The sequence below is a fragment of the Uncinocarpus reesii genome, genomic scaffold (assembly GCF_000003515.1).
Source record: "Uncinocarpus reesii 1704 scaffold_1 genomic scaffold, whole genome shotgun sequence".
In the NCBI taxonomy this organism is placed as follows: Eukaryota; Fungi; Ascomycota; class Eurotiomycetes; order Onygenales; family Onygenaceae; genus Uncinocarpus; species Uncinocarpus reesii.
This window is the reverse complement of record NW_003052500.1, coordinates 6,197,969-6,217,991: the sequence shown is the minus strand read 5'-3', so window position 1 is coordinate 6,217,991 and position 20,023 is coordinate 6,197,969. Positions and strand designations below refer to the sequence as shown.

Here is a 20,023-nt window from a genome sequence, read left to right as displayed (position 1 = left end):
CCTTGATGCAGTGATTGCTCTCTAGATGCTACTCTTATGTACTCAATTCATCACTCTATGGTTTAGGTGTGAAATCATCAAGGTGGTCCAGGTTCGAGATCCGCTTCAAATCTCCACCCGTGCAGAAAATTTTCCGGGTTGGGACAAAAGGAAGATGAGCCCGTATTTTCCATTTTGAACCCAGGCCAGGCGACCCCGTTTGTGGCCGTCGGGTTCTTGTGTATGCGGTTGTTTTTCGCAACTGGTTTCTTCTCGGGTGAGACAGCTATGAGCACACCGGAGAGTTGCACCATCGTTACGAGAGACTCTCAGTAGTGGCATGGAGCAGCACATCTGGATAGTGTGTGGAATGAAAGGAAGGCCTTGACCAATCCTTTCCATGCAGAAGGCAATATTTCATGCAAGTTTCTACTAGGTTCGCAGATGACCTCGTAAAAGCGAAAATCATCTCCGACTTGTGGTGTTTGCTTCGTTTGTCAAATAATCGCGGATGCTTAGATAATGAATAGCCCAACACTTTCGCTGTACTCCGTAATCCAGCCCTGATAGCTCAGTGGTAGTAGCGCTTGACTTGTAATCAAGAGGTCCGCGGTTCAATCCCGCGTCGGGGCAAACACACATTTCCAACTATCATTTTTTGTGTGTAGTTACTATTGCTATTGCTATTTTTTTAACAGCCTTGATCCAGTTTTCATCTCCAATCCACAGTCTCTAACAACAAGAAATGCCACCACACCGCGCGGCGCTCCGAATCGATGATGCTGACATCGGCACCTCATGACTTCCACGCTCTCACCCCTTGGTCCAATAAAACACGCGATGCGTCCCGCTGGCTGCTTGGCTCGCTAATCCCACGTGCGCCGACGCGTCCTGATTGGATCGACCGCCGACCCCCAATCGCGTCTATTTGTCGATCGAAGCTGAACCTGGGTTATTAGTCATGCGTCTCGGGGAAGAATACGCCAGAGCTTGAAAATACGGGAATACACATTACACTGTATCAAAGCCTGTATGTGTATTACCATACAACGTATCGAGGTTCGGTAAGATTGGTTTGTCGTGCTTGTCCGGAGTATGGAAATATACACGGCCCTCGGAGGCCCCCTTTTAAGGAGCTTTGACGAGAGCGCGCATCTTCATCGTCTGCACTGCACGACGGATGCTCAACTGGATAGCAGGCGACCAGCACATGTATTCTGTTCATCATGCCAGGGACTTGCTTGCGGTACTCAGGCCCAGTCGTTTCTCCAAAGTTCGACATTCTTGCCTTCAACAAGGGCAAGCTGCGAACGTGTCAACTCGCGACTCTCTTCGCCCGGAATAGTAACCCAGATCCCGGACGAAGACTAGGAACAAACTAATAATAACAAGCAGCGCGATCCTCTCCAGCCTTTGCATCAGCTTGTTTTACAGCAAGTTGCTCTTAAACTCCCGACGTTAATCACGTCAGAACGCGACCTCGTGTCTCCCTGCTTCTCCGCAACAAGACGAACACTACGTTGAAGAAATCCCCCACCGCCCTGCCATATGTCCTCTGTACATATGCAGCTTAAAAACATCAAAAGTTGGCACATTATTTTAGAACCAACCATCCGGACAACGGGCTTGGCTTGTTTCATACTGCGTTGAAGAAGGCCGCTTGCGAGCGCGAGGGGAAGAGAACAAGCGGAAGCTTCTTGTGCCGTTCAGCGTTTCAACTGCGATAGCGCTGTGGTCGGCTCAGTAAGTGGCACACGGTCCGAAAGCCCATCCTGAGACTCTTGATCAGCAGTTTTTCAAATCTTCAACGAAACCGAGCATCCCTATCCATAACTGCTTTGCTGCGTACTGTTGCTGTGTCGATCCAGGGATGGAGGTTTGCCACCCCTTTTCCCTTGAAGTGGCAGTCTACTCCAAAGAATTTAAGATCGATCAAAGGCCAATGAGTGTATCTGAATATCGTTCATCATCGCATCCTCGCCAATCAGCATGTGAGCACCACAAATGGACCAATGCCCCTTGAATCTCACCCATCAGCTCTCCGGACCGAAGAGCGCGTCCCTACGTTAACTCCGTGCCTGTGCCTGCTCTCGTGGCCGTGTAGGTGTAACACCGTCATCGTCAAATCTGCAAATCCGGGTTCTGTGGAGCTGAGGGAAGATACCGGGGGCGATTCCAAGAGGGGAAGCTCCCTGAGGCTCCCTGAAGCTCGCTCGGTTAGCACACTAATAGCTCGCTCCTAAGCACGATTCCTGCTGGGACTCTCCCTTCTCTCGAACCCCTGAAGCTCCCCTCTCTGACGTGGCAACCCCAGCTGTGCTTGAGACCAATAAGTCGCCCACTTTCCCCACGATTTCTCAGCCTTGAGTTCCGTAGAAAGGGGGGCAAAGGCCATCCAAAGACCCTGTTCAGACTGCATGGCCTCTCCTTGGTTTTTTGCGCAGCCCATGCAGTGGCTGATGAGGAGCATGCCCAGCTGCCGAACCTGACTGGACACCAGCATATGCAGGAAAGAATTGCTGGAAATTGATTACAGATGTCTCCCTACTCTGCCAACCAAGAGAATCCGCGGGAAGAAATGTCCCGACCGAGGGGAAGGCAGATCAGAGGATGCCAACACATGAAATCTCCTTTTTTGACTCCGCGCAGTGGCGACTTTTGGGAGTGGATTTGCAATTCAACCCATCTCAGCCACTGACGGAGCAAACCCAGGGCCATTTCAAGACGAGCTGACGATGGAGAATATTGGATCTTGAGAGCCAACTGCGGGACTTCTAGACGGTGAATGCATGGGTTCTTGTCATGCATCACCCATAAGGCTAACCCCACACTGATGTCTATCTTTGCGCAGGAATTGGGTTCCTTGTTTTGCAGGACATAGACAGATGAAAGGTGCGGTGGTGCACCTCGCGATCTCGATCCGAGGCTACTACCCGTCTGCTACGTACGAATACAATTCCTCATGGGTGTCAAGGCACCAATCGCTGTGCAAACGACTTTTCGCTCGTGGCCCCTTCAGAATTTCGGTTCCATCGTCACACAAAGTCATATGTAAAGGCAGAGTAGTTTGCTATCCTGAACACCAACACCCGTCGTTCCTGCGAACATTCGCCGCTCCCGCCTCTCTCCCATATGCTCCTAATCGCTAGTAATCTTCATGCCGCTTTCTTCCGAACCCACACGCTTCTCTCGGCTTTCTTTCCTGACTGACGGGTGCTTGCTGGTGTCACCATTGCTTCTGGATAGGTCATATCCGTATCTTACATCCAGAATCCGCTGCGGCAGAGCAACTGCAGGTGACGCGTTTCTGCCGGGTATGCAGCAGCATCGCAAGGCCCCAGGATGGCTGTTCCTCCGAAATAGCATTGTTGCTCCGAGTACAAAGCGCGCATGGCATGGGCACACAGGCGGTGTGTCTCTGGGATGAATCTAGGCTAGGCCTTTTAGAATAATAGCGGTTTCAGGCAATTCCGTAGCCAAAAGCCATCGCCTTTTACATCTCTCCGGGGGGGAAGAGAAGAAAACGAAGAGCCAGAGGCCCAGAAGACGGCCTGCTGCGCTCTGATTCTCTGAATCTGTAAATTTCCAAGTGCAAATCTGCAGCAAGTATTGCCGAATATCATGCCAGTCACGTGATCAAACACACCGCGAAAAACTTCCGTTTTGGGAGCTCGCGCATCAGCGAAAAAAATAGTTTGAAGACGCAGCGAAAGACCACTGCTCGACCAGCTTCGATTCATTCCCGTGCAGTAAACGATCCTGGGACCAATGGCTCCTTAGGGGCGTATCAGGAGGTATGGCTACTGTTGGATCGTGCCGCCGCGCTTCTCTGCGGTCCTCTTTCGTCCAAGGTTGAACTGACCAATATCTCCCACAGCTCAGTATGGATATTCACCGGTGTCGCTTTGTGCCGTACAACCCACAGGCAATCAACGCACTTGCCTTTTCACATCCTCCTTCAGCGGACTTATCGGGTCGTGGAGTGCCCACCTTACGCCTAGCAATCGGCCGTGCAAACGGGGATATCGAACTCTGGAACCCGCTCAGAGGAACCTGGTGTCAGGAAACGATCTTGCGCGGTGGGAAAGACCGAAGCATTGAAGGGCTCGTGTGGACGCTCGATCCAAGCGAGAAGGACTCCGAGGGCAATGACGTTCCGGGCAAGCTCCGATTATTTAGCATTGGGTATTCGAGTGTCGTGACGGAATGGGATCTAGAGCAGGGTCGTCCGGCGAGGCATTCGAGTGGGAATTATGGTGAGATTTGGTGTCTGGCGGCGCAGCCGAGATGGAAGTCTTCGCGGAGGGGAGAAGATGGGAGGCCAATGCCTCCGGCGGAGGGGGAGTTTGCTGGTCAACATCTTGCAGTGGGATGCGCAGATGGAGCGATTGTGCTATTGTCCACGTCCGATGGAGATTTGAAATATCTTCGCACGATGAGGCCGTCGACTAAGAAATCACGAGTGCTTAATATCACTTTCCAGAACCGGGATACCATTGTTGCGGCGTACGCTGATAGCTCGATTCGAATTTTTGACATCCGCAACGGTAAACTGCTTCGCACTGTGACTCTTGGAAAGGGACAGCACAAAGCTGCGAAAGAGCTACTGGTCTGGACGGTGAAATGTTTGCCAGACGGCACAATCGTATCTGGCGATTCTGCTGGTGAAATACGATTCTGGGACCCGAAGAATTATTCTTTGGTCCAACGAATACACAGTCATCAAGCCGATATCCTTGATATTGCGGTCAGCGCAGACGGAGAATCGGTAATTACTGTGGGTGCTGATCAGCGAACCACGATTTACAAGCCAAAGGCCCCCGAGAGAGGAGCAAAGTCGAGGCGTTGGGTTGAAGTTATGCATCGTCGATACCATACCCATGATGTCAAAGCAATTGCCGTCTACGAAACAAAAGAGATAAGCGTCATGGTTTCTGGAGGTAATTCGCTCAAATGCTACCCATTCTTGAAGAATAAGGCACCTAACATTATCGTTTTCAGGACTCGACACCGTGCCTGTTATAGTCCCGCTGCGAAGTCATGAAGAGGAACTTCACCGAAAACTCCCAAGTCTCCCTCAAAGACCTCAAGTGTCGTCGTCACCTTCGTCTCGACTATTGATGAGCTGGTGGGATCGAGAAGTTAACATCTGGCGCGTATCTTCCCCTACTCTACCCGAACCACTCGAGCCTCAGCAACATAAACTCGTCGCCAAAGTTTTATTTCAGGTAAGATTTGGAACTAGGAAGCCGGAGTGAATGTTGGACTGACCTTATTCCAGGGCGAAGAGAATTTGACATCAGCAGCACTATCATCCAACGGAAAGTTTCTTGTAGCAGCTTCAATTTCCGAAGTCAAGGCATTTGCCTTATCTCCCAAGGTAAACGGAGACAAAACCATTTTGCAAGTCAATAAACTTGAAATTCCCGTTGAGATTTCGAAACACGGAGCTAGGGAGGTGGCTATTTCCCCTGATTGCCAGTGGCTCTGTCTTATACGCCCAGATAATACCGTTTGTATGGCCAAGATTGATAGCGATCCTGAAGTCCCTGGCCGCGCTCGGATACTTCCTCGATTGAGAAAGCTGCGTCGCGTACAGCGGCATCTACCGCGTGGAAAACGCCATCACGGATCGCTTGGCACATACGATAGGACAATACGATGCGTCGCTTTCTCTGCCGACAGCAGGATTCTGGCATGCGGCGATATTGCTGGTTTCGTTGACTCGTGGGTGTTGCAAGACGAAACCGTTTTGTTAACTAATGGGACGAGTGACGATAAAACTTTTCAACCAGAGTCATCTGATGACGACTCTTCCGACGAAGAAGGCGACAGCTCAGAGAGCGATGGCCAACGCTGGGTCGTTCCTCGTTTCGATTCACCCATACCCCAGTGCAAGCCGGGGATTCTACTCATGACTTTCCGTCCTCCCTCTCAATCACAACCTACACCTCTCATGAACGGCGACAAGTCCAATTCCACTTCACACATTAGTGAAGGCAGGTTAATTGTCTTAACCACGGAACACCAACCTCTAGAATTCAATGTAATACAAGGCAAACTTACGGATTGGGCACGAAGAAACCCTAAAACATATTTACCCAAGGCTTTTACTATCATCAAAGACAGGGCTATGGGCGCGTTTTGGGATCCAAATGGTAGCAACGAACGTCTATGGTTATATGGGCCAAGTTGGCTGTGGATGTTTGACTTGTCCCAAGATTTCCCAACTCCCGAGGATCTTGAAGCCGAAAAGAAATCAAATGCGGTTTCAAAAATCGATAGTGCCAAAGACGCATCTAGATCGAAGAAACGGAAACGGCCCGACGCTGGGGAAGACAAAATTAAACAGCCCAATTCCGGTGCCGGAGACAGGATCCCTCTCTGGCACGATAGTATTGGCTTCGGAAGAAAGATGCGCAAAGTAATTGGTAGCGACGGAAAGGCAGCACAGGCGACGTTATCCAACTTGAATCACCATGTCAACCAGCATCAAAATGATGAAGAAGATGTGGACCTCCACCTTGAGCCTTCTCGATCTCTCCTGGCCGATTTACGGCGAGAACAGGCACCAAGCTCCCAGAACGCAGATCTAGACGACCGATCGGACCTGGAAAAGAACGAAGCAAAAGAGAAGCAAAAGCAAAGCCAGCCACCATCGTTGTCGTCGTCTCCCGTCAAACCTCCCTCTTCTGACTTGCCCAACGGTACGGCCCCATCCCAAGTCGCGTTCGCGGTCGTCATCCATACCCAATCCAAAACTAATCCCAACGTTCAAAAAGCATCCGAAACAAACGACAACGCAAGTGACACTGAATCAATCCAGCCCCAAGTCCAAAACTCCCCGAACGGCGCGGAGCCGAGTTTAGAGTCCAAGACCAAACGTCGCCAAAACGCACGTCGATGGTGGCATACGTTCAAGTATCGTGACATATTTGGAATCGTGCCGTTGAGCCAGGGATTCACAAGCGAGAAGATGAACGGCGATTCGATCGGGAAGGGATTAGAAGTTGCGGTGGTGGAGAGACCGATGTGGGATGTACCGCTGCCAGGGCGATATGTTAGAGATTATGAGTGAAGATCAGGAGGTCTGATCAGGAATAAAAAAAATGTCAAGGCCATCAGGCTCTGGATTGTGTTCGTCGTGGATTTTCTGTTGCGGTTTCGTTTCTGCATTGCGCAAGGCGTTCACAGTGGTAATGATATATCTTCCTTTCGGGAGAGTGGCAAGAATAGAACTGCAATTGAATCCATCTGAGTGCACTAGTTATGAAGTCTAGATCGGGGGGGTATTTAACCCCTTGAGGATTATAGTAATCGTGGCAACGATCGCACTCACTCTTCAATAATTACCTCTTTATTTCCTCTCCAAACACAGAGCAACATTACACAGAGATGAAGACAGATCCGAAAATCAGGCGTTCTTTGAACTAACTAGATAGCAGCAAAATAGTGACAGTTAACTATATAAGCCCAATGGCGATATTCCCCAAACGATTGCGCTTTAGTTACAGTCCAGCTGTCAGTAACTGTACCATAATACAGAGATTAAAGCAATTGTATGTCCATGGTAGTGCCACAAAGGGACACCCACGTACTCCGTAGTGCTTATAACTACTCAAATTGGGTATTTTGAAAGTAAGAGACCTATCGAACCAAAACCCAGTAGGCGAATGGAGGCATGATTCTCAGTGAATCTCGATTTTGGATACCCAGTTCACCTCGAATTCATACCGCAAGCATCCCGCATCGATATATCCGCCTTGGCCTCGATTATCACCTGCAAGATATTAGTTGACAGAAAGCCAGGTCATGATCCCTGAAAACCCACATTTTAACCAGTTTTGATACAGCAACTCGACGCATTCTATATCGCGCTCAGGCGTGCCTTTGTCTGCTTTAGCAAGTGGGGCAGCTGGGCTTACGCTGTCGACAATAGTTTCGCAACCGGGTTTCCAACTAATGGACATGTGGTACGGTACGCGGTAAAGATTTAGCTCCAGATCTATAGGCTTTTTTCCTGGAGACATTTTTGCCTCGTCCAGATGGAGGCCCGTACAAATCTCGTCGGCGACGTATTTCACCGCGAACTTGTCAACAACGCCCAAGTCTGAAGAAGGGGAGGTGAAGCATTGGCGCTTCTCAAGCTTCAGTGGCTGTATCGGCTTCTCTGTTGGAGTAGACTTCGGGCGCCGAGTGCTAGTTGTGAGTGTGGTTGGTTTGACGGTAGTGGATGGCGGGTCACGTCGAGTTGTTGGTTTGGTCGATGTTGTTGAAGTGCTAGTAGGACGCTTAGAAGAGCGTGAAACCGAGGACGTGCCCGGTACGCACTCCTCTTCCTGCCGACGAAATATATGTCCTTTTGGCTTATAGGAACAATATCCCTGTGATTTAACATTCTCAGGTTTCACACCGTTCCATATCCCCAGGATAGGCCCGTCGTGTGGGTCAGTATATCGCACCCATCCACTGTTGAGGATATACTCTTTAAGGCCGGCTGGGCTCATGTCGGGGTTGTTGCCTTTCGAATCAGGTGGAAGCCGCCCAACCTGGTGAAGACTCAGGAAATACGCAGCAAGCGCGGCGGTCATAGCAGTGGCTAATACATTTATTGTCAAAGGACGCTAGTGAGGCTTCTAAGTGTATCGACTTACCTTCCGAGGTGCCCTGAGTGGACTTGTAAAACTCTTTATTTTTCCATTTCGTTTTGTTGCCCTCCGCAGCCAAGATACCGGTGCCAGGAGCGTATATGTGAGGAAGGCCTTTGGGTAGGTCGATGCCCGACTTCCACCATCTTTGTCCATTGCTTGGATCTAAAGCCCCGACCACCATCAGTTCGGGAATGTGAAGTTTACCCGCTTGCGGTTTAGCACCAAAGAGAGCTGGGTATCCATTAATCTACAGTTGAGTGTTAGACTATGAATCCTTGAGCGTAATAAGCCTATGTATGGAGTAGCTTGAACTTACAATAAGATCGTTACCCGAGCCAACAACCACAAAGACACCTTTTCGAACCAGGCTCGTGAGTAGCTCATACATCCTTGTCTGCCATCGCATCCAGGCTACCTCCATATCAGATTGTTCTATTTGCTTTAGATCGAATGCTCGCCGAACCGATTTTTCGAAAAGTCCAGGCGAGTAAATCCAGGACAGAGAGACGATGGCCCGCGTTTTCTCGCTGTCATTTGGAAAGGCGTCAAGGATCTTACCTAACCCATTAAGCCAGTCTATGGGTGTGGAACCGCCGCCGCTTTCATCCCTTCGTGGTATGCGCACGATAATCGGCTTGATCCTTTTGACAACTCCAAGCTTATAACCGGCTATCACGCTCAACATGGCCGTGCCATGTGGGTTGCAAGGAGGGCCAGTCACTGAGCAAAAGCCACCAAGCGGAGTACCAGAATCATCCTTGTGCTCCTTACCGTCATAATCCGGGCCCGCAAACAAGAATTCGGCTTTCTTAGCTATATTATCGCCCTTGGTGAACTCCTATAAAATATCACTGCCAGTCCAAGAAAGGTAAATATACGTGGATCACTTACTGGGTTGTCTAGCTGGGCCCCGGTATCTACAATGTAGATGGGGATGTCCTCCACTGCGCTAACATTGAAGACATAGGATTCCCGTAAAAGTTTTTCATGAAATTCTTCCTCGGGATTTGAGATGAAAACTAACTGGGTGCGACCTTCGTCGCCGTCAATGAACTCGTCGACGTATTTCTTTTGATACCTCAGCCTTGGGCCTGAAGTGAACGGGTCTCCACAGTTCGACTTGCATTGAGGGTACACCACTGCAACCTTTCAATTAAGTTCCGTTAGTGATTGATTTTCATGTTTTGTTCATTACTGACTGACATTTGGTATGTCCCTAATCCTTTGTACCTGATCGGGTTCTAGCAAGACCCGCCAGACGTGGACTCCCAAGCTCTTGGTTTTCAAGACTGTGATTTTTGTTTTATCATGAAGCACCTTCTGCATCTCACTGTGGATTGCATTGGTTTCGCCAATTTTCTTACCGTCCTTTGGCCAAACAATGTACTCTTCCAGCAAGGGACAAAGGTTTCGACGATGACGACTCCCAGTAGGAGCGGGGGTGCATGACACGGTTGTCGTAACGGGCGTGACCGAGCAGCCCTTTCTGGGGATCGTGGTCTTCGTCATGCAGGCTGTCATTCCGCTTCCGCTACAAGTGATAATTGCATCAGTCACAGTGGAAGTTGGACACTCTTCTGTAGTCGTTGCGGTAGCTGTGTGCGTCGCATCTGTCACTAAGCAACCGCGTACCTGGACGCATGTTGGAGGGATCACCTGTGATGAGATCGTCTGCAACGTATTACCAACAGCCGATACAACGAATGATGTAGTAGTGGAACATAGAGAGGCTGCCTTGGTTCTGCATTTGGTGGGGTTCGGCTTCGGAGGGAATGTGGGAACGCCGTCAATCCCAACACTGGCACGGTGAGAAAAGAGCATTAGTCAGTTCTTCATAGAAATGGGTAAATCCGACAGTCGCATACGTGAACCTAGGCCATGGCGGAAGTTCGCCTTTGAACTGTATTTGTGGTGGGAGCTTGATATTCTGAATCGGAGGAGGGCCACTGTGATCAACTTATTAACTAACTAATGCTAACATGCAGCAAAAAGTAGAGGTATCGTACGGAGGATAAATCCCGGGGGGGAGAATGAATTCCCAACCTAAAATATTTATATCCTCGAATCGAATGCAAACCTTTGGAACCTGAATCAGCTAAATACTTGCTATCTCCAGGATTCACACTCACCGAGAAAAACCATAATTTGCATGGTATTACTACACCGCCATCGTTGTCCAGTCGCTTGGGCTTTTCGACTTCAACTTCAACCGGAGTGACAACAGCGTCTGGAGGCCACCGAGTAAAAGCCGTCGACAGACGGTCCGTCTTGCTAGCGTTTGTCTTGGGTGTTGTTGCTGGCGCATTTGATGACTTGGTGAGAGAAGGATCCTTTTTGGTTTCCCTGGAAGCTGTTGCTGGTGTATTTGATGACTTGGTGGGTGAAGAATCCTTTTTGCTCTCCCCTGCCTTGGAAGTTGTTGCCAGTGTATCTGATGGCTTGGTGGATGAAGGATTCTTTTCGATTCCTCTGCTTTGGAAGTTGTTGCTGGTGTATCTGATAGCTTGGTGCGTGGAGGGACCTTTTTGCTTCTATCTGTTTTGGATGTTGTTACTGACCTAGTTGCTGACGGCTTTTCGGATGGTTGGCTGACGGTAGTCGCAGTTGTTAGCAAAGTCCCTGATGTAAGAGTGGATGCCTGGCGCCCCATTGTTTCCCGCGTTTTTTCAGTCAGAGATGAAAACGCTAAGCTCGCTGATCTAGTTGTCGTTGATTTGGAGATTTCTTCCGTAGCCATGGACGGTCGCCGATCGCTAGTGGTCACACCTGGTACGTCTTTCATGGTTTGGCTCCGGGTGATCATAGTTGTTTCTCCAGGTACGGGTGGAAAGCTGCTGACAACGCTAGATGTTTCGGAACCTGAACTTAGATTTATGCCCATGGATGCTGGAGGCATAATTGTGAACGTTGAGCCGAAAGTAACAAGTGTAGTTTTTACTAGGACACCGGGGAGAGTTGCTGTTTTTGTTCCAACAATGACCAATACCGGAATGTCCTGGCCCGGACTTGTATTAGCAGGTGGCCGCAAGGTAAAGGTATGACCAAGGGTAACCAGAGTAGTTAAAGAGGTTACGACAGGGAGTGTCGCTGTGGTGGTTTCCACTATCACAACAGGGCCAATCAACCCGGAAGAAAGCGGGGCTGCAGTAGTCGGTGATACGCCAGTTTTCGGAAGGGTGGTTTGAGGGCCGGTGGACGAGAGCACAGTACTAGCACCTGACATGGGGGGACTGGTGCCGAACATCGTGGTTTGACTACTTTTTCTAGTGAATGTAGTCATATCCAGGGATTTAGCGGTGGCGCCTAGCTGACTGTTGAGGTTTGGATTTGGCGCTGGTGGTAGCACTACACCATCAGGCCCCGTGCAGCTGTAATCGGCGTTGCATGTATAAGAGTTGTTAGGGCAACATCCAAATCCGCAGCAGATAGTCCCTACATGCATTTAGTTTTAAATGTTTCCTTTCGGTATTTGGAAGCAAACCTGGTCCACAAAGATTCCACTGATTATTAGGTGTCCGGCAACACGTATCTCTGTGTGTACCGCAACGGTCTTGACACCAGTACTGCCCCTCGGGGCAATGCTGTGCCTTGACCGCTGACGTAGTAAGGATCACAACCATCCCCAGCAAAACCAGGCCCCATGGTAATCTAGCCTGCATTGTTTGTCACGGGAACGAAGGCGGTTGCATTTCAGAAGCTTAGGCGGCTCGAACCTCAGTGATACAGTATGATGTAGCAGTGCGGGGAGCTACCGGAGTACTGAAAAAAAATAAAAAATGGAAGGAGATATCTTAGATCTAGACATCACCCTTCTTATATAATTCTCCTCTTACGCATTCCAAGCCATGTCCATGAATGCAAGCGTCTTTTTTGGGATGGCGAAGGACTTGCTCGTGCCCACTAGCTCGCCTGTAGTCGGAGCTTGCCGCACGAGACCGTTTGAAACGAATTGACACCGTTTCTAGCGACCCAGCAGAATGGGAGCCGGAGTAATGGCCTGCAATGAGTTATACCTAACGGACGTAGATGACCAAATGGCTGATAGGCATTTATCATGAGTTCCCGAATGGGTTGTATGGCCTAGGGGCCCGGGGTTGCGCAAGCATCAGCATTCCCCTCGACAAATTTTGTCTCATGGGCGGCATATATATAAAACTTGGGGGGCCGTATGTTTTACGCCCATTTAAAATCATTGCAGCGAATGCGCAGTAGGTCAGATGGCCCTGATAAGCAAGACATTCGGCGCGATTTTCCATTTCTAGGAGAGGAAGAAGTGAAAATCCCCGAATAAAATGAAACGCGCAATGAGCCCTGAAGTAAGGTAGCGATTCGTGGGATGATGGGGCCAAGGCAGAGGACGCCAGCAAGAACAAAAGGGGCGATAGCAGCCTGCCACGTCGTTAAAAGGGAGGAAACTGCAAGAGAGCTTCGAGAGGCGCTGAAAAGCACTGGTTGAGGTCTACCTAGAGAGGCTGCCATTGAGAAATGAAGTCTCCGGTAGTTCCAGGTAAAGTGGCATTAGCTGAGACGTGAGGAAAGCGGCGTAGACTCCAGCGAAGGATGCGCGGTTTCATTTAGACTCCAAGCAGAAGAACCAAGAGCAACCCAGAACAGAGCGAGCTGCCCAATGTGTTGGGATGGAAGCGGGAGGTTGACGCTTGACGTTCGTTAGCCATAACTTGGAGCCTTGGAGCCGCCGGGAGCGATACTCAATCTGGACTAGCGGCCGCAGCTAACCACTTGATCGTTTAGCGCCGAGTTGCCAAGCTCCTAGTTCCGGCGATGTTAACTTGGTTAATATCGAGTTAATTACCCCGCAGTTGAGATGCCGTCCACACTGGCTTTCTTGTTCCTCTCTGTCCCTTCCATCGAATCGAAGAAGAAGGAACAGGACAGGAAAAAGACAATCCACAAGTCATCACAGAGCCTTCTCAGTGTCGACTCAACAAAGCCTGAGCGTGAATGTCTCCTTTTTGCTGCCTAAGAGGCCCCAAGGCATGGTATCAAAAACTCTTTCGCCGGGGGAAATCCACGCCCAGGAGGAACCCCAATGAATTGAAAACTTCAAATTCCCACCATGATGGACGGCTCGCGAGCTATCTAGCCGAAATCAAAGACGATACATCCTCACTGTCTAGCGCTGAGGAACGTATGATATGGGTCGTTTGGCCGGAGCACGCAGACGATAGCGATTCAACAGGACGTGTGTACAGCCAGCTTGTCGCAATTGCTGGGAGTGAACGTATCAAGACGACCGCATTCAGAGGTTGTGGGGTCATCTGTTGGCAAGTTGAATTAACCATGGACCAGCGCACCAGAGCCGCCGAGATAGCTGAGGTAAGAGAGAGTAGAACTATGTTCAAACTATCGCTGGCAATAATATATAATCATGTGGATGCTGATATGGAAGCAGGTTGCAGTAATGCACCCGGATTTCGAAAGCCCAGGAGAACCATTCTGAGATCAGCTGATCGTAGTCCTGATATTGGATTTGGGTCTATGACTGACTGTATTTTCACCAAGTTTTCAATTAGGATACTCTTTAATAATTGCCTGCTGAAACTAACCGTTGCTGCTACTCTTAGGTATGATTGCCTCTTTGTCTTCTAACCACATGTTTTATCGCTAGCAAGGCCGGCATCATCACTTATCTAGAAAATCTGAACTCATTGGGTGGATTTGTACTGAGTAACTCACCTGCCTGTTGAAACAAAGCCTGGGCCCCTTATCTAATCTGAAATTTGAATGATCTTTTGACACTTGGGTTCAATTTTCACAGGGAGGCTCTCTAATCACGCACTATCAATCTCTGATTTCTTATTCCACTCTGTCCTTCTCTTAACCCAGTGGCAAGCATGTTAAGTAGAGGATTCCTATTTGAAATATAAAAGATATGGTACGGAGGCCGATTTGGGGTTTATATTACGGGTTAAGGGTTACTCTGTTTCTGGTAATTATGCCTTGGCTTGAGGGTCATATGGGATGGCTTCATTGTACGAGTTCTCAATAATTGTAGACTTTGGACGGAAGATGAGTGGTTCAAACGCCCCAATCGAGTAGATAGAAACAACGCGGAAACCGAGTACCTTAAACTACTTATTCCGATCGTTTTCGTTTGCCGGCCGGTGATCCGCCGATGTCGGCGAATTTGTCCCCCAAAAGAGCTTCTGAGGAAATGGGGAGAGTTGCCGTCTCAATATCAAAATCCGTAGGGATGTTTTCCCTCCAGGAAAGAAAAACCTAGCAATCAAAGCCATACTTCGTACTTTTAGCTTCTTCTAAAAATAGATGTGCTTGCGTCGCTGCTTGGGAATCAGGGCAAACCTTGATCCGCGAAAAGATCTGCAAGGATGAATTGGCCAGCATTGGATAGTTGCAAGGGACATTGCATGAACCCCCCGGGGATTCTCCCGCAAAGCCTACGCAGCCGATGAGGTAGTAGTCACAGCACACAAGATGATGATATTTTCTTTATTTACAAAGTAACGTGCCATCGTCGAATAACCAGAATGGTATTTGATGATGCAAAAAAGTCATTGAATGGACAGCGTAAATGCATGAATTTCTTCAATGAGTTTCTGGCTTCTCGATCTCCTTCCACAGCAAAGGTCTTCGCAATAGAGAAATTGAGAGGGGAACGGAACCACAACCAACCCCTGACATTGGAGTCAGTATATAGCTGGAAGGTGATTGTATGAAGAGTAAGGGATAACTTCGTGGTAGGAGACTGGTAAAGTAAAGGTATGCAACCCCATGAAGAAAGGTGGAAGGGTAGTTATAGCAAATGGAAATATAGAATTGAGAGACAACACACTGGCGTAAGAAGATTATCAACAGCCCAAACAGTTGGCTTTCTCTCCACACCTACGGCCACAAGACCAGCAGTCCCAAAATCTTCAGGCCCTTTTAACGTAGAGCATATTAATAATAACAAAAGAAATATATGCAGGTAGATGCAGTCGAATGAACAGATCGCAGATTTTGGATGGAATGGGGGAATAGTGAACAAGGTAAGCTATTGGTATATATATCAAAAACAATCAGGTATATGGATGCATGCGGCACGGTGCTATAATCCCACACCAAACTCCTGTATTTGGCCCCTTCACTTGGGGTGCGGGGATGGGACATCAACGCCAGTAAAATGTAAGTAGATAATGAAAATTCCCGGATTTGCCCTAGAATGTATAGCTTTCTGGGGACGGGGAATAAGAACGAGAATTCGTTAAGCGGTAAGAGGCGTCAACGGTTGGAAGGGTGGATAGGCAAGCCTGCGAGTAAAAGGTTCCGTGGCAATCGTTGGAATCGTGCGGTAAACGTATGAAACATGATCGGAGAAAGGAGAAAGAATGATGTTGTAGTAACCAAGGTTGTCACAAGGTGCTATCGACCCCCCCGCGCTCTATCGGAATCTGGTTGCCCTCTCACACCGGCGGGGCTGACCCATTCGATGGTTCCATCGGCCGCCGTAATGGGGATCTTGATTTCGTCTGGCCGAGAATTCACAGCGCCATTCGGGAGCAGATTGTTGATTTCGGATGTAAGAGCTTGGACCATGTAGCCGCGCAGCTCGCGTTCTTCGCGTTCATCTTCCTTCATCAACCTTCGCTTTTCCTCTTTAGATAGGTTCTCCCTTCGTAATCGCCTAATTTCATGGATAATCCATAACAAAACTTCTTCTGGGGCACGTGTTCTACTCATGCCATGCTTCGCAGAATTGCGAACATATCTTCGTGTGACATCGGTCGCCCCATCATTTGAGAACGCGATACAATACGCCATTTTCCGATTCCAGCCTAATTACGACGAAAACCAGTTAGCATGAATAGTTTGTCCAGGGAACTACCGCAGCATACCTTCAGTATAAAGACGAGGATTGTCCCAGGATTCTTCACAAGCATCCACATGGACCCATCGTCGCTGATGCTCGGAGTACACTTCTGTCCAAACATAGTCTTCCGAGTTCCATACCCATCTAACGCGGCCTCCCACAGCTCGACAGAGCATGCTAAAACAATTGGCCCATTCTCCAACACGGCCTCGTTTTGATTGTAATAACGCCCAGACGTCTGAGTAGCGCGGAAACCGTTCGAAACCACCACAGTTTGGTCCGGAACATCGGTACAACTCGACGCGAGTGGCACCGCGGGCTGTCTCATCAGGAGTGGGTGGTGTCATGCCCTGAGCGATCGTTGGACTATAACATGTAGTGCAGGGAGGATTATTGACGAATTGGAAGAAGGACCGCTTGAACCATCTACGAGGAAAGGGGAGATTAGCAAGTCTTTGAAAAGGGAGAAGAAAGGTGGTTCTGTTTACCTTAACAGCGCCCTAATGACACAATCTTGATAACCCCATGTTGGCTTAACGTTTTCACCCATACTCACGGCTTCTGCTTGCAATATTTGCGATTCCTCCTCAGCTTCAGCATAGAGACGATCCAAGGGGATGAGGGCTAGGGCTTCATCAAGCAATCCGGGGTTTTCATATTTTACTGGAGTAACGGATAGGACATGAAGAAGGTTTCGAAACTTGATTGATGTGGGATCTTGCGGGGGAGTTGGGACGATCGGGAAACTTCGCACTGAAGAATACGATGGCGGTTGTTGAGGATGAGCCGATGGCTGGGGCGGCTGGAAGGAGGACGATTGGGTTGCGAAAGGTGAAGGATCTGGAGACGCGGTTTGGGATCGGGATCGTGCCTGCAAGGTATTTAATCGTCTCGTCCGTAGTAGCTGCTCGAACTGTTTTGTGAGTTCGCCAGCATCGATCGGGGGTTGGTGAGCGGAGGGGCCTCGCGTGGCCCGTTGATGATGATGATCTGCCATGACAGCAGAACGACCGGGCTGGCAGTCAGCAGGAACGACTCTCGGCACCGATCACCACAGTGAAATGTCTTCTCCTTGCTGTGGCTGATATGGATGGAGATGGGGTATCGGACGAAAAAGGCCGGCGGGATTGGGAACAGCGGCCTCGTCGAGTAGTTTGAGGGTGGAAAGTCCGGTTTGGGAGGATGTACGTTCACGATGAGTGATGATGCAGACGGTCGAGGTGGAACAAACTGGACGATGAGCGGGCGTCGTCGGGTTGCGAATTAATAGGTCTGGGGATGCGCAGTCGCAAGTCAGGATGCACAGCCAACGTGCAAAGCGGCGCTAGTGTAATATTAGAGAAAGTGAAAGAGGAGTTGAAATGGGAATAAAAGGCATATAAGAGAAGAGAGAGCGACAAGAATTAGAGATGATCGAAATAGAGGATGTCTTCCAGGCAGATGCAAAGGAAGAGAGAGGGATTGGCGACGTGGACGACAGCGAGGCTGCTTTGGGGGGACGAGGGAAGGGTTCGTTGCGAGGAGGGAGGTTGACGTTTGACCATACGAATGATCATGGCTCGATCTTACGGGCAATGATACCGTTCCAGGCGTACCCTCTGCTTGTTCCAGGAGGCAAAAATACGCAACGGAGGGCTAGCTAGAACATGCCAAGCCCGTCTGAAAGTGGAATACCACCGCCAAGCTGTCAGTCCGTCACGGCTTTACACCGCAAAGCGCACTGTGCCCTGCGGCCACCTGGGGGCATCTGTACCGAGTAATACGGCAGATAAAAAACCAGTTGTTGCGTAAGAAAACGGCGGGAGTGACGAATCCCCCAAAGACGCTAAAACAAATCAGGAAAGGCAATTGCGTGAGGGCTTGGCGGTGCGTCGTCAGCCTTTTTGTCATCCTCTTCGCTTCTCCCGCCAATCACGCCGCGCCGCCCCAGGGCGATCATCTCCAGCGGTCTTGTTTGGCCGCGACATCACACGGTGTACACGACAGAGGACTATCAACGATGGCAACGCGCTGGGATGAACTCCACGCGGCTATTGAAGCAACGCAAGGCCCTAATGGATAATCCTGTCTTTCTCCGTCACTAGATAGCAACGTGTAGCTCACCGAGTATTGACAACGACCGGGCGTTCCGTTTTGACTACGTGCCCAATGGCGAATTCTCGGCGGCTGGTGGTACCGTGATGTCCCAGTATGCAGATATTGTCCCCGCGGGCCCGCGCACATGGGATGTGATATCCAACATACTGCACATTACTACGCGCTGTGTCCCGTTTAGTTTTTTGGTGCGTGCCATTTACCCCCCAAGGGTTCAAGCATCTCGTCGCTTCTCGACCTCTCGAGGCTCGCGCGGCTGCTAAACGAAAACCTAGTGTTCCCTCTGGTAAAAGTGGAGAATATTGCGCAGGATCTTTCCTTGCCTCTCCTTTGATCGTCAAGCTTGCGAATGCCTTGTTCAATACAGATTTGCAGAGATTAGCTGCCCTCTCTTCTACAACAAGCGTAGGTGGGATTCCATGAGAGGGCGAGATGTTGCATCATGCATTGGAAGATCCTGCTGGGAAAGACCGGGTGGCTCGAAAAGAGGTCAAGTCAACTTTTCTTGCCGCCTGCTGATCAGCGTGTTGATTCACCTCGGACGAAAACGTGCTTTCTGTTTCGCAGGAACACCACAACCCGTGAATTTGAGAATGTTGCTCAAGGGAGAGAAGAGCCTGTCAAGTACGGAGTATGAAACGGCGGAATACACATGGAGTTCGCTCCATCTCAAGTCGGAAAATTACACAGAGCCGCGATTACGTGGCTCCGTTCGCACGCTCATTGGTGATCGCTGTGGGAAGAACGGCGGGCTATTCCTGTTTGGAGATGGCCTGCCGCTCACTGTCTGCAAGCCCATGCACGACATTCCTTGCCAGAGCTTGAATCGCAAAGGCCTGGAATCAAACAAGTTTTCAAAGCGCTGTCTTTGCTTGAATGAGGACCAGATTTTGGATCTGTATCTTTGGCTGGATCCAGCTTACTTTATGATAACTTTCCTGCGTAACTACATCAGTGCCCAAAACTTGACTTTAATTCCTTGCTAGAAAGCCAACAGTTGCAAATCTTCAACACCGCCATCCAACTCAGAGCGTGCACAGTCTCAAAGATTGCCTAGCTTACGTCGGCGCTCGAAACCGTTATCCCAACACCCAAGTCTACCATCCTTGGTTAGCTACCAAACAAAGCCAGAAGACGCAAACATTTATACACTTGGAGGTGTTTCTTTCAATTTAATTGACAGGGCTCACGCTGACATCATCTTTTGATTCGTGTCAATAGTTAATGAAGAGCACAGGACCGCAGTTCCCCTCGCCAGCTCTAAAACGCTTCCACCACACTGCTTGCCCTCAGTGTTTTCCATTTCCGATGTGACCCCGAATCTGCGCCGGAAACAAACAGTTTTCCACCCCCGGCTACTTTCTTCAACGGGCACCCCACATTGAAGGCCCCCGCAGAGGTAATCTGATCTCTCGATCAAATTTTGACAGATATTACAAATAGATTGCGTTGTCGGGCACACGCGGCC

The 20,023-nt window shown here is 49.5% G+C and overlaps 6 protein-coding genes and 1 non-coding gene across 7 annotated transcripts; 4 read left to right on the top strand and 3 right to left on the bottom strand.

Moving 5' to 3' along the window:
• The first annotated feature begins 539 nt into the window (after positions 1–539).
• Positions 540–612, top strand: UREG_08013. The gene has a single exon. It is a non-coding gene; the product is annotated as a tRNA-Thr (tRNA).
• Positions 613–3,117: 2,505 nt separating this feature from the next.
• Positions 3,118–3,345, bottom strand: UREG_02347 (uncharacterized protein; the record flags this gene model as incomplete). The annotated part of the gene is made up of 1 exon (XM_002542785.1): positions 3,118–3,345. The coding sequence occupies one exon, from the start codon at positions 3,343–3,345 to the stop codon at positions 3,118–3,120; it is 228 nt and encodes a 75-aa protein (XP_002542831.1).
• Positions 3,346–3,862: 517 nt separating this feature from the next.
• On the top strand, positions 3,863–7,057 carry UREG_02346 (uncharacterized protein; the record flags this gene model as incomplete). The annotated part of the gene is made up of 3 exons (XM_002542784.1): positions 3,863–4,919; positions 4,981–5,207; positions 5,261–7,057. The coding sequence occupies 3 exons, from the start codon at positions 3,863–3,865 to the stop codon at positions 7,055–7,057; spliced, it is 3,081 nt and encodes a 1,026-aa protein (XP_002542830.1).
• A 610-nt stretch (positions 7,058–7,667) lies between these two features.
• On the bottom strand, positions 7,668–11,874 carry UREG_02345 (uncharacterized protein; the record flags this gene model as incomplete). Its single annotated transcript, XM_002542783.1, has 8 exons — positions 7,668–7,759; positions 7,811–8,578; positions 8,634–8,877; positions 8,947–9,443; positions 9,509–9,776; positions 9,834–10,428; positions 10,496–10,576; positions 10,790–11,874. 8 exons carry the CDS (start codon positions 11,872–11,874, stop codon positions 7,668–7,670), a joined length of 3,630 nt encoding a protein of 1,209 aa, XP_002542829.1.
• A 1,718-nt stretch (positions 11,875–13,592) lies between these two features.
• Positions 13,593–14,091, top strand: UREG_02344 (uncharacterized protein; the record flags this gene model as incomplete). Its single annotated transcript, XM_002542782.1, has 2 exons — positions 13,593–13,967; positions 14,044–14,091. 2 exons carry the CDS (start codon positions 13,593–13,595, stop codon positions 14,089–14,091), a joined length of 423 nt encoding a protein of 140 aa, XP_002542828.1.
• A 1,922-nt stretch (positions 14,092–16,013) lies between these two features.
• UREG_02343 (Png1p protein) lies at positions 16,014–17,458 on the bottom strand (the record flags this gene model as incomplete). Its single annotated transcript, XM_002542781.1, has 3 exons — positions 16,014–16,426; positions 16,487–16,887; positions 16,950–17,458. The coding sequence occupies 3 exons, from the start codon at positions 17,456–17,458 to the stop codon at positions 16,014–16,016; spliced, it is 1,323 nt and encodes a 440-aa protein (XP_002542827.1).
• Positions 17,459–17,870: 412 nt separating this feature from the next.
• On the top strand, positions 17,871–19,963 carry UREG_02342 (uncharacterized protein; the record flags this gene model as incomplete). Its single annotated transcript, XM_002542780.1, has 7 exons — positions 17,871–17,970; positions 18,254–18,327; positions 18,546–18,743; positions 18,775–18,964; positions 19,123–19,453; positions 19,542–19,664; positions 19,849–19,963. 7 exons carry the CDS (start codon positions 17,871–17,873, stop codon positions 19,961–19,963), a joined length of 1,131 nt encoding a protein of 376 aa, XP_002542826.1.
• Between the last annotated feature and the right edge of the window lie 60 nt (positions 19,964–20,023).